The sequence below is a fragment of the Hemibagrus wyckioides genome, linkage group LG02 (assembly GCF_019097595.1).
Source record: "Hemibagrus wyckioides isolate EC202008001 linkage group LG02, SWU_Hwy_1.0, whole genome shotgun sequence".
Lineage (NCBI taxonomy): Eukaryota > Metazoa > Chordata > Actinopteri > Siluriformes > Bagridae > Hemibagrus > Hemibagrus wyckioides.
In genome coordinates this window covers 13,802,507-13,816,315 of record NC_080711.1, presented here as the reverse complement: position 1 = coordinate 13,816,315, position 13,809 = coordinate 13,802,507, and the positions used below count along the sequence as shown (strand labels likewise).

At 40.8% G+C, this 13,809-nt stretch overlaps 1 protein-coding gene across 7 annotated transcripts in view; it reads right to left on the bottom strand.

The window, feature by feature from the left end:
• Nucleotides 1–1,846: 1,846 nt before the first annotated feature.
• The window catches only part of nfixb (nuclear factor I/Xb), a 128,523-nt gene continuing 116,560 nt past the window's right edge, over nt 1,847–13,809 (bottom strand). For 4 of the 7 annotated variants that reach the window (XM_058411026.1, XM_058411034.1, XM_058411041.1 and 1 more), the window contains 4 exons: nt 13,278–13,406; nt 11,278–11,453; nt 7,930–8,021; nt 1,847–6,189 (listed from right to left, as the gene is read on the bottom strand). In XM_058411026.1, coding sequence (XP_058267009.1) covers nt 7,950–8,021; nt 11,278–11,453; nt 13,278–13,406 — 377 coding nt within the window. In that variant the 3' untranslated portion in view covers nt 1,847–6,189; nt 7,930–7,949. The remainder of the gene's footprint in view (nt 6,190–7,929; nt 8,022–11,277; nt 11,454–13,277; nt 13,407–13,809) is intronic. The other 3 variants (XM_058411068.1, XM_058411059.1, XM_058411077.1) reach the window with 1 other exon arrangement.

Sequence of the window (13,809 nt, the reverse complement as noted above, 5' to 3'; positions counted from 1 at the left end):
TGGGGTTGTTTTTCAGGAGCTGGGCTTGGCCCCTTAGTTCCAGTGAAAGGAACTCTGAATGCTTCAGCATACCAAGACATTTTGGACAATTCCATGCTCCCAACTTTGTGGGAACAGTTTGGAGCTGGCCCCTTCCTCTTCCAACATGACTGTGCACCAGTGCACAAAGCAAGGTCCATAAAGACATGGATGACTTTTTGATTTTGGACCCCTAAATGTGAATATTATGTGTGTGTGTAGTGTGTTTGTGTCTGTGTGCCTGCCTGATGCTCATTTCACCCAGTACAGGTTCTGGATCTACAATTAATCGGTTAGTGAAAATGAATCAGTGCATGAAATGAAATGAATTTAAAGTCAGCTAAAACTGTAGTTTCTGTTTAACTAAAGCCAGAAATATTGGGCAAATAAAGTCTGATATGTCTGAAGATATATTTAACCAACCATTCCAAATGCATTTTTAGCTAAAAGGAAAAAGTCAAAAGAATCATACATACAGTCAGTGTTACAGTCAAGAACATCCTTTTATTTCAATCAGTTAAAGGTGCTGTTCTTTTCAAACTGTTTTTCTTATTATGGAAAAGAAATTGTAATTAACACATGCATTTCACCATGAGCTCTGGAGGGCATGTCTATAAAGGGGGCAATAGCTTTTTAGGGTTAGTGAAGAAGCTAGCAGCCAGGGCAAAGGCTGCTGGGAAATTCGATCTACTCTAAGCTTATCACTTATCCCAAAAACCCTACACAATCTACCAAAAAAACACAACCCCAAAAAGAAATCAGAAAAAAAAAAGTTTAAAAGACGGATGGTCAGCGCCAGGAAGGGACAAGGCCCTGGGTAAGTTCTGTCCACAACGTTATGGCTTTTTTTTTTTTTCTCTCTCTCTCTTCTAATCTCTTGTAGTCATGGCTGATACTGTTGCTGGCTTCATGTACTTAGGAAAAGTTTGCATATTTACGTGGGACAATAATCAGGCTGTGATTTGTTAGGCCTGAGATTATTCCTTTTGCTGGTGTGTTTAATGATTTTCCAAGGCATCTTAATTCACTACAGTTCAGGTTGGATGGCATGCAGCTTGTCAGTTTGGTCTGAGGGGCTTGGCTCCAAATTGTAGATTAAACTGGAATTTCGGTTTAATCTTTTCTTTTTTGTGAATTTCTGTATCCTTCTCTCATCCATCGCTGAACCCATTCCGTAATAAGGTGCTTAGTAATTTCAGGTCATTATTCTTCCATGTGTTTAAATAGCTGGTCTCATATAACCACTGCAAAGGTGCATCATCTAAAAAAATTCTCAGCGTGGCATTGATGCCACCTAAATACGCAACACTGACAAAAAAAATTTGGTTAAAAAAATAATACAAATAAATACAGTCAAAACAAGTCACAAACCTATCTGAACCCAGCAGCCTAGATTCCTTCCACCACCCGTTAAGAGGACTTCCTACGCCAACCAGTTTCTTCACTAAAATATGATTGAACTGCTCCATGTTGGAACCTTTTCCCCTTCATACACCCTTTGACTGACATCCCGCCAGAGCCCACTGGTGTAACTTGTTCACTTACATTAACTGTTCAATGGAGAAGCTGAAGAGATCGGTATGGTATACAATGTGAAGCATACAGACAAGAATAACATGTAAGCTAACTGCATTCTGCTCAGACAAAAAGTTTTTGCTTTTTTTTTTCTTTTTTTCTTTTAAAAACCCCTCCATTCAATGAAAAATGGGGAAGGGCGGGAAAGAAGATGGTTATGCAAACTACAGACTATTCCAGTGTCCAAGAGAGGCAGAAGACAAGGAAAGGAGTACAGAGGAAGGAAAAGCAAGACAGGAAGGACTTTTTTGTCTTTTTGTTTTTTTTTCTTTTTTTTCTCAATTTTAGCATCAACAATAAAAAGAGAAACTAAGTCACACCGATTTCCTTTAGTACTATATATACTGCTTTGAAGAGCTTGAAGAAGGAGAGAATATAGAAGCGGGTTGAAAGGGGGGTTTTCTGAAACGGGCACTGAGGATTACAAGATGGAGTCTGTGAACAAAGGCACTTTTTTTAGGGACAACCTTGAAGATGCTCTGAGTCTAACACTACATCACAAAACAAATATTTAGAGTTTAGAGTAATTTACATTGGGACCGGGAGGGGGTGTTGGTTTAGGAGAGGGGGTGGGGTTCACTTTGTAACATTTTCAGCTCTGTTTATTAAAATAACGTTCGGCTCATACAAGTACTGATCATAAGAAGGGAGGCTAATAATAATGATAAAAAAACAACAGCTACTGATGAAAAGGTCTAATTTCTGCTGTTTTCAAGGGCGATCAAGTCGATTAAAAGCATCTCCCAAGAAAAGGGAAGATCTTGTCATTCAGCTTGGATCTGTTTGAAACCTCTATGTACAAAAGCCAACAATGCACTAAGCTTCTCGCTGGATAACGTCTCGAACAGAATCGACTGTAATGTATCATAATGGTTAGTAAGGTGTGGAATTATGGCTGCCGAATACATAGTGCAATTTCGTCCGTCTCAACTTTACATTGTAAACAATAAATCCTTTTTTTTTTTTGTTTGTTTGTTTTTAGATTTTCCTTCTCAGGACTTTGCGTGAATTTGGATTTTATCCATCCTCTGTGACTAGACCCTCCTTTGGGAGAAAAATGCCTTTTTTTTGTTTAATTAAATTAAAATGAACCCCTCCCCCTTTACTAAATTCTAAACAAGAAATAGAGTATGCATGTTTTTCCTAAAATTTTTGCGTTATGATAACACTTACTTGTTTTTTTTTTTTATTTATGTATAATAGAGTTTGAATGTACTGTATTCCATAAAAAGCACCAGTTTCATTTAGTGATATATATATTTTTGATGTGTTGCAAAACTGTTTCTTCAGCCCTCCCAAGTTTTGAGCACAAATCATTACAAATAAACATAAAAAAAAGGAAAAAAGGCTATTTAAAAAAAAAAAAAAAGAAAGAAAGATTAAAAAACTCCCAAAACTTACAAAGACTTTTTTTTTCTCTCCGCCCTGTAGTTTAGAGTCCCGGACCATTTGGACTTGAAACAATAACAGAAGGGTATTTTTCCCCCTCTTCTATCACACCCTCTAACAATCTAACAGACGAACACATTTCTCTACCCAAGGCATTGCACATGGCTCAATCAACATACATTATTTTTCAATTACAAATACTTCCCATCCAAACACAAAAGAACTCAAAAGCCACATCTTTCTCCTCAACACTACTGATACTGTTTACTATAGAAATACATTTTCTATTTTTTTTTTTTTTTTAATTTTTTGTTTTTTAATTTTCCAGGGACTTTGCTTGTTGGGCTTTTCCTATGTTGAGTGTATAACTGGGTATCAAGACTGGTACTACTGAAAAATAAGTCATTTATTAATCGAAATGCTGCCATACTTCAGAAAATAACTAGACTGCCACTGAGCTTATTATGTGAACAAAAAAAATGTTTATATAAATATATATGGATATCTCCTGTATATATAAAGATGTCTGTAATTAGTGAGCTGTCACTTGCCACTTGTTTTGCTCCAGACATAAAAATTTCTTCCTCTATAGCTTATATGTGAGAAAATAACCTGAATTCATGTTTAACAAATTGCATAATGGGAATACAGAGGCACTTCCATTGATTAGAAAAGAAAAGTCCATCGCCATCATTAATTCTCATTTTAGCAATGCTAGTCCTCTACTACGCTGATGACATGGCCGCCTTACGGCAACCACGCTTCCCTGCAGTGAGACACAGAATCAGGCAGTCCAGTTATTTTGTGAGCTCGGTGATTTGAATAGTGCGGCTAAAAATTAAACTGATGTTTAAAACAAGCTGATTTATGACAATTTCAGCATGACTATGTGAAGGCAGATTAGGATTGCCCTGCGTTAAAACCAAGGCTTCCCTTTAAATCAGTCAGTGGAAGGTGTTTGTGTGTGTGTGTGTGTGTGTGAGAGACAGTCTGAGGCCATGCTCTGAGCTTTCTGCCTTTAATAAACGTTGTGAATGACTAAACAGGACGTGAACATAGCCGATGAAGCAATGTCTGATCGAAATGGCTGTGACATACCCCTCTCCTTCTGCACACAACTATAACACTCTTTTGCTCCACAGTGTGGCCTTGCGTTCTTGGAACACAGCCGTCTGGGAGAGTAAACAGTACAGACAGGATGGGGTGTCTCGACTAGCCATTAAAGCAGACGTCCACTGAGTCTTTCCGGTGGGTTTGATATAAAAAACAAAACAAAAAAAACAACTCATCATTCTTGAGAAATTTGTAATCGCCATATAATAATTGTTCACAATGGTAGTGACAGGAACCAGAGGTTTGACACAAGCTCCACCCACTGACAGGGTGTCTAGGTTTTGTTATAAAAACAATTACACCAGTAGTGTTGAAAATGTTCTGGGGTGAGTTGTTGTGAGTCTGTTGAACTAGACAATCTAAAGAAAGAATATGGATGTTGTGACCCCTGGTTCCAGTCACAAATGATCTCTATTGTTCAGCACTTGTTCACTGTGCAGGTGGGGGATCATTTTTCCCTCAGTTTTCTCATTTCGCCAATTCCCATCTACTAGCTAGTTTAACCCTGTCGATTAACAGCTCCCAATCAGAGAAGATGAAGGCCTCATATCACATGCTTCCCCAAGGCACATGAAGCCTCCACATCTATCATGAAATGCTGCTCATGCTTAGGTCACAGGGCAGCTACAAACACACAGAAGTGCTAACTGCTTACTTCCGCATACACGAGCTCGCAGAAGCAAAGCTACCAGGTTCTAAAACGTGACCTAAATAGCTAGTGGAGAGTTTAACACCATTTCTTCCATCCAGAGAGCACGGCAAAGTTTACTCTCTTGGGCTCTGGATGACTGTGGCATTGTTGGGATTTGAACTCCTGATGATAAGACAAAAGACTTTTCTTTAGTGGGACACTGTGTGAACTTCAATACAACTAACGACAACATAACAAACTTGGATACAAACTGATGTCCTAGAATGTTTCTAGAGCTTGTAAGGCATTGTAATGGTTTCTGATTTGGAATGTAAAGCAGGAACGAAATATAATAATTAGCTCCTTTTCAGAAAATGTGACTATTTCTTGGCAGCAGCTCAGAGACATGGCAGTGAATTTAAGTGTGTGTGTGTGTGTTTCTGTATATGTGTGTTAGGGCTGGCATTACCCAAAGGGATTACAGTCGGCGTTCAATTGGCACTAAGGGCGAGTATAAGGCCTGAATTAGATTAGTTTTGATTGGACAGACTCCATAGGTAGTTTTTGTCTAGATCATAGCATGTATTCCTATTTCAGCCTAAAATGAGTTTCTGTCCACTATGACTGTTGACTTACATCCAACATTAACTTTAGTGTGTCTATGTCCACGTCCACGTTCACGTTTACCTCAAAAGATTGTGTGCAAACATTTTTTTTTTCTCTGTCTATCCTATTTTCAATAGCGGACACGAGAGTAGTGTTTCGTTTTTCCATACTTTCCTTTTTTCTAGTGCAATACTTTAGGTTTTTGTTTTGTGTGATTGTGTTTTTGATTAGTAATTTCTTGTTAAGATGGCTGTCAAAGGAATGGACACATCGAGACCAATTTCTACGCTGAACTACAAATGGTGTCAGAAGGGACGATTAGCTGGTTTTAGCTTCAACTCCATACTAGATGTCAGGATCTCGGTTATTTGATGTCCCAATAGTTTCTTTAACTATTTTAAGTTTGCTTGCTTTATTATTATTATTATAATTATTATAATTATTATTATTATTATTACTATTATTAAAACCTCACCATTGTTGATGTCCCCAGCCATTGCACAATATAAGTAACAGATTTTTTTTTTTTTTTTTTCCTCTTCGGGTTGTTCTTTTGTGTTTCTGCTTTTTTGTTGTTGTCTTTCTGTGGTTTTTGTGAGACTCCATGTCCTCCTTCAAAATGTCACATGATCCTCTTGTTTAAAAAAAGGGAGAGGGGTCATTGCCGTGAGTCGACAGGATCAGAAGATTCCAAATGATAAGAAGATTTGCTGGTTTCCTTTGTTGTTCTATTGGGCCAATAGGGCACGAGGGCAATTTTAGGTGCAATTTTTTGGTGTCCTGATTCAAGATTCCAGATTGTAGAGATGGGATTTTAATTTCTTATTGGCAGGCAGATTTTGTCAGAGGAACCAAGACTGTGGGAACAAAAAGAGAAAACAGGTTTTAAAAGACATGTATAAAAAAAAAAACACACAACCTTGCTCACATCAGAACCTCGCTAATATTCAGTGCTGAAATTTTGAGTTTGTCCACTAGATGTCCTGCTTGTCTTGCTAAACAAGTTGGACTGTCTCTCCCCACCCTGTCCCTGTCCTCCTTTAGGAGGAGTGTGAAGAGCTGGGAACTTCTCCACCTCAACAGCTTTATCACTGTGGTTTATCTCTATACCATAACCGTTTAACTACATGCTGGATCTACATATAATCTGACTATTAGGAATCAATATACATTTTTTTTTCTTTTGCTATCATGTTGGACTTTTGTAGGAACACCCAACCCCCCAGAATACAAATTCTACACCACAGCAAAACTTTTAGGCTGTTTGTATTGCACATGAGAGCTGACTGGCTATGAGCAGCAGTGTTTCTCCATGCCGGAGTATAAAAGCAAGATGAAGTGGCTAGAGAACATTCTGGAAGTCAAGTCTTGGAAGCACTTTGCCTCCAGGGGAGCGGCTTGTGTTTTGCTTGAGTCTCCCCAAACAGCCAAACACACAAAGGCCATCCCATCACAAACACTCCTTCCTCCTCCCCCAGCTCTGAGTATCGCCTTCGACTCTTCCCCTGTGAGCACTGCTCCTCCCTCTCTCGGCTCTATCGCGCTCTGTGTAATCCTTGGCAGGAGTTAGCACCCTTTTTCTTAGCCCCCTCTTTTGACTTTGACCCCCTCCACTTGCCACCTCTCAAGTTCAAGTTCAACTGGCTATGACATCATGTCTGGTTGCTGCGGGTAACCAGACAGTCAGGACGTGGCTTCTCAGTTTGCAGGGTCATGCTGAAACTCTCACCCTCTCTCCTTTTTCACATTCTTTCTTGGGACAGGGTGAATGCAGGCCTCTTGTTTGGCCACAAGGGAGCTCCTCGAACCCAATTTTCAGCTCTTGTACTTGGAGTTAAGTTACTCCAGGAAGTCTTTTTACACTGGGTCTTTGTGCAGGAATTTCACTGACTTTTTTTTTCTACTATTCTACTGTGTCAAGTAGCAAGTGTGCTTATTTATTGCGTTATTTTCTGGTTTCCTTTTTTTTTCGTTTTTATATCAGAAACCAAAGAAAACAAAATGGAGGCTGGTCAAACCCCCAGTTAGAGTCAGCTGAAAAAACAAGCAGTGCATGAAAGATGTACCCAGAAGACTGGATCCGCCAAAAAAGGGGTTAATGGGGTGGAGTGAAAAGTGAAAGGAAGACTAACAGTGGGAGAAACGGAGTGTGTGAGAGAGTGTTGGAGAGATGGAGCTGTAGAGCTTCAGATGGTTGCCATGTGTTGTGGAGCCGGCCCGAGGCGGGTGTGGTTTACACAGTAATGAGTAAAGTGCAGCGGCTTATGGAGGAGGCTGCCCACTCGTAACGCTCAAATCAACCTCCACTGCTCCTCTCCCACTGAGAACTGCTCCAGATGGGCCAGATAAACATACCGCACTGCTTATTGTATGTGGGAGAGAAAGTGAGAGAAACAAAGAGCAAGAGAAGCAACGGAGAGACCACACTGACACACACACAGAGTACAGAGATCAGACTCTGTCAGTGTGTTTGTCTCTGGAATCTTACTAATTAATTCTAGTACACTGAGACCCTGCTGTACAGATTTGTAAACAAAATGATTTTGCATTTGTTTTCCATAAACATTTTTAAAATAGGGAAATATTTCGGTACTAACTTGTGTCTGCTGGGGGATATTTAGAAAGTTGTTGTCCCGTGATCCGATGCTGACAAACCTGTTGGGAGTTGTGGAGCCTGGCGTGGAGTATGCTAGAGGAAGAAAGAAACAAATCAGCATTTATTGATTTTTCCTTTGAAAGACAATCACATGCAAATTTTCTGGCGGAATTTCTTAAGATTTGGATTTGTTTCTTTTCCTGAATCACTCATTTCTGCATGAATCAGGACAACACAAACCCGCTGTTGCATCTATTCTCTCACAGTAGATGATGTTACATAGATAATATGTTTGTATATGTAGATTCCAAGAAAATCTCAGTAGGCAAGTGAAGGTCAGTATCAAATTTAGGGCAGTTTGAAATTGATGGACTCCATAGCACAAAATGGTTCATTAACACCAGAGAAACCACCAGATGTCTGAACGAGGCAAATATTCATCAGTTTGCTAGCTAAGTTCTAACCTTATCTAACAGCCATAAATATGTTAGATAGATTTTTTTTTTTTTTTTTTTGGTTTTCTTTCCATTGCACAATGTGTGTCTTTGTGCAACCACGCTAATGCTAAACTGTAGCGCAGTTGGTAGAATATATCGAAGGCCATATTCAATCAAGATGAGAAATGAATACATGCCTCAAGGAACTCCTATTTGTTCTGGGTTATTATTTAAAGGTATATCCCACTGTACTTCCTCAAACAAAGTGTCCAAATAGTGACAAAAGACGCCAGTTTAGGGAGTCTGTCCATTTTACCATATTTAAGTAAAAACTTCTAAATAAAATAAAGTCAACGATAACATCAGGTGCACCTTGTGAGGTGGACAATGTTTTACACACACACACACCAAAAAGCAGGAGATCCAGTGAGATGTACCTTTAAGGATATTACCAGGACCTCAGGTATGTAGCTACAGGTTTGTGAATACGTAACTGAAAGCATTGTTAAGGGTTAGTTAGATGTAAACAGATGACAGACTTCAGGACACTGACAACAATAAAAGTTATGAACGAAAGAAACACAAAAACAAAACATAAAAAAGACAAAAAGTGCTCCGTCCAGTGCCCCCTCTGTGGTGGGTTATCAACTCGAAGATGCCAATACCATCATGCCCCATACGCCTCCTTCAGAACAGCCGCGCTGTACTGATCAAAGATCAACTGCTCTTCTTAGACTAGTTCAAAATATCACAGCTAGGTAGTATTTCACCACTGACCTTGGATCAGCACTGGAGTTGGCCGATCACATCTCCACAATCCAAAACAGCAAACTAATCTTTGGCTAAAACTCAACCAAACGGAACTTAAAGCAAGCCAACGTAAAAGTCAAAAGTGCAAGAGATGGATTCATTTATTCCACCAATCTGTGTGATTGATATGGGAGTGTAAAGGCAAATGAAGGAGGTGATTTGAGTCCACATTAACTGCCCTAAATTTGTACCCTTCATTGATCGTATTTGGATCTGTTCATCACAAACAGTAAACAGGATAACACTGTTGTAATTAGCTTCCTGGGCCAGATTAAAAACCGGACCACCAAAGAGCAGCCATGATGGAGTTACTCTTGAATAATGAAACTTAGAAGAACAAGGTATCCAAAGAGCAGAATTGTGTGTTTTAACCTTTCTTGGGATGCACTAATTCTAGCACTGAGAACCAATGTGAAGCCATATTGTGTACAACGATTATGTTAACAAGACATCAGAGAGTGGGATGAGCTTCTAGTTTTAGTCATCCAATTCTAACGTGAAGGTTAGAGTATGAAACGCTAATTTTAGATGCAGTGGGCCACAGTAAGAGTTGAAATAAACGAAATAAAAGAGATGGTGTGTTGGGCGACCTTTGGGCTTTTTTAATGGGTTATTTTGTGGTCAGACTGGACGGTCCAAATTTGGTCCTTGGGTTTATTGAGAATGGCGGGGAGGGGATCACTTACACGGAGATGCGGGCGAGGTGAGTCCACCATCAAGGGGCATGCTGCTGGGTTTAGAGTCGGGCATGGGGAGGGGCACTGGACGCGCCACAGGGGGTGGCGGAGGCAGCAAGAAGGAGCCGGGCATTTTGCTCTGGCCGCTCCCGTTCGGCTGCAGACAACACACACAGGGTGAGGAGTGTGGATGCCGTCCGACACCCCATAAGACGACAAGACCAAAGACCAAACGGCAAGGCAACGCTGGTTCTTTCCAAACAAAGATGTGGGATAGGCGTGGCTGAAGGAGGTGAGGTGTTGAAAAGGGGGAACAACCAAAAGGATGGCGAATGTGCGTCGACTTTGGGTATGGAGGCTTTTATGTTTGTGTATGTCTGTGTGTGTGTCTAAATCATAGATTCACCACAGGCACGGACACTGGAGCAGTGAAGGAGCGACCGAGATGGAGGGCTTTTCAACAGAAAACACAGGGGCACACGGATGATGAGATCCATAATAATGAAATCAACTCAAATAGGCAAGAGAAAAAAAATACTAAACTACACATCAAAGCACATGGAAAAAGCAGAACAGAAGGAGGAATAAATGTTGGAATGAAATATATGGAGTCTGCTGCTGATTGAGGTGCAGATGAGGATTTATTGAAGAAACTAAGAAAGAAATGTACAAAGCATTGGTAAGAGCACATGGCACATAACAAGAAGATAGTGAGGCTTAGAGGCTTGCCTTTTAATCTTAATTTGCACACCGGACAACAAAAAACCATAAGAAGACACGACAGGAAACTCTCGCAGTGTTATTAAATTACTGGCCTTGTCTTTTGCTCACCAATTAAATGTACATACATAAAGCATTAACAGTTATGTAGGAAGATTATTAAATTATGCTTTAAAAAGGTAAGGGGGTGTGAGGAAATGTAAAGAAGTGCAATACAAACGGATTTCTGTTTCAATTTCTATGACAAACTGATGTCTTTAATAGGAAGAAAACATACCAGTGGTGATCATCAATAGTAGAAACAAATAGGATTATATATCAAGACCACATTTATTAAACCATTTACATCAGGCTGTAGGAAAATAGTTCTTTGAATGGAGCCTCTAGTTAGTATTTTCAATGAGTTATTAAATTTCACTGAGTGTTAATACCTTAAACTGGCTTTTAATATATACCTTTAACCTTTCGGTTCCAACTAACAGCACCTCCTGTCCAGTAAAATTAAACATTACATCATTATTTTATTTTCACTGAACAGGAAACTGGCCCACAGAACTTTCCACAGCTATTAATCTGTATGGCGTTCCATTTTCAATTACTTGAAGATGTAATGCAAATTAATCTGTAATCATAAAAACCACAATCTTTTATTATTTCAATGTTTCACAAGCCCCTTTGCGTACGGCGACTTTGTGGGCATCTTACCTGACCTCCAGCTTGGCCCGGTCCATCAGCACACACAAACTGCACAAACTCTTTGAGTGGGTCCTGCCCCGGGTGGTGGTGGTAGCGGATGGTGGGGTGAGTGAAGTAAGGGCTCGACTGCTGGATGATGGAGGGAGAGGGAAAGTGCAGAGATGAGGCTGAGGCACGGGGGCTCCCTGCAGAGAGACACAGACAGAGAGACAGAGATTTAGTGTTAGCTACACAGCAACCTGATTGATATTTGAAATACATGTGGAAAGCCCTCTGATTCCACAAATGCATGAGTGACATGTGATACAAACTGATACATAGATGACCTAATGTAGTATGAGTCAGTGAGAGGTGGTGGTACTACATACATGCACACAATTACATTTGCATAAACCGAAATCTGCAATTTCAGATTCATAGGTCCTGACACTTCATCTAACACCTAAAAGGTCTGTGGTTTGGAAATTTTCTGCACCATAAAAGATGATTTATAATTTGTAATCTTTTTTTCTCAAGTTAAGGAGGAACAGAGATTGGAAAGGAGTCTTTCAGGGGAGTAGAAATGAATTCATGCTATTCCTTTCTTTACTCTAATGGTGGGTCTTCCTTCATCTTGATTGGTATGACTGGGATGAACTCTCGCCCTCATCTCATGGTGTGCCAGCCTCCCTGTGCCCATCCCAACAGTCCCTCCAGCTGCCCGAGTAAGCCTGCCAAGCGCCCGGCTCCCCCAGACGAGAGCAGCCAATGCCCTGCTTCTCTCATCCCCCACAATCGCCTGCTCCTCTCCCCTTGTCTCGCCGTCTTTCTTTCTCCCTCCTTTAATCCCATTAGGGACTGGGCAGAGGCCAAGCACACTGGTGAGAGTGCCACATACTCCAGAGCCTGGGCCACAGGGCAACGGCAGCCCCAAACACAGTCGGGGTACACAAAAACAACGCATGGCTACCATACAAGGAGGGAATGAAGCATAAGGCCTGTACCAGATCTAGCCACATAACATGTGAGAAACAAAATGAAACAAGACAAACACAGGCAGCGAGATGGTTCAGAAAGGCTGCCACACTGACACAGAAGATTACAGGTTTTCAGTGCAAAATTGCTGTGTCGGCAAAACCACTTGCTAAGATTAAGACTGAGAGCAATGTAGAAAAAGTGCATGCTTCTGTTATTCTGAAAAATTTGCTGGGACTGAGAGAGAGAGAGAGAGAGAGAGAGAGGGCGAGGGAGAAAATGGTCAAATGTCCTTTAAAGTTCAAAAATAAATTACACAAAAAATTCCCCTTTCTGAGGACAGACTCCAGTATAGAAAATGTAAAGAAATAAGCAGTGATCAGTCCTTTCAAGTAACTCAGGACTTATTGTAGTTTGACTGTGTGTATTTGAGTAGTATTGAAAGAAATGGTTAATTGTATAATTAGCAGGTGTTTTTTAAAGAACAGTTTTGAGTTTTTGATTGGCTTGAAATTCTGTAAAAAAAGAAAACACCACCTGACCCACTGTAAATTCAGCAAACATAACACTGATTTCTGATTAGAACAAAAGACCCCATCACATCATATGATACTTAAAGCTGATAGGTTTCTATATGATAACATATTAAAATTGTGAACCAATTGTTTGAGAAGCTCAGAGCATGGATCTGAATGAGGAAAGTGAAGCGCTGCACCCCCAGACCAGACAGAAACAAAGTCCACCACTGAGAGTGAAAAGTGTCCCACCACAAACAGACTGACAGACAGACAGACCAGCCATTTAAAAAAAAAAAAATGCTCAAGAAGAAGGTGATTGAGGAACCCAAAAGTGGGTGAGGTAGGAGAGATCCCACACACAAATCTCCAAACCCAACCGCAACCCAACAGGGCAAAACAAGCCTCACCTCTTTGGCCAAACCAAAGGTGCCCAGCACTGTATGTGAGGCCTTTGTGAGGGGAGACTGGGGGAAGCGGAAGGGTGGAGGTGGGTGGTGTTGGGGGGTGGGTGGGTGTTTAGGGGCTCTGAGTTCTCACCTGGTCTCACTCCTGCCAGCATGGGCAGTGGGTGGTGGGTGAACGGCATGCGGGCAGACCTCGTCTGGCCGGACAGAGCGCTGAAATCGAATTTCCCCGGCTTCTTAAGAGAACCAGGCGACGAGAGTCCTGGCAAAAAAACGGGATCAACAGAATGGCAGAAGAGAGATAGGAGGTTTTAATGAAACAGGCTCTGTGTTCGGACCTTGACTTGATCTGTATGCTTTAGGAGGAGAAAAAAAAAATCACCTCATTTGTAGCAGCAGTGGGGGAAGAAAAAAGGATGGGAGAGGGAGGACTGGCAACAAGAAAAATAGCTGGGTAGAGGCCATGATGGCAGGTCCTATTAGACACCATTTAGTTTGATCTGTCTGTCTGTATGTCTGCCTGTCTCACTATTCCGTAATGACACCCCCACACACATGCCAGGGGCGATTCTAGAGTTTAACCCTTAGTGTTGCTCAGCTCCCAATGAGAATGGATGGAAATAAGGAAATAACATATACCTCTGTAGCTGAATGCAAAATAGCTC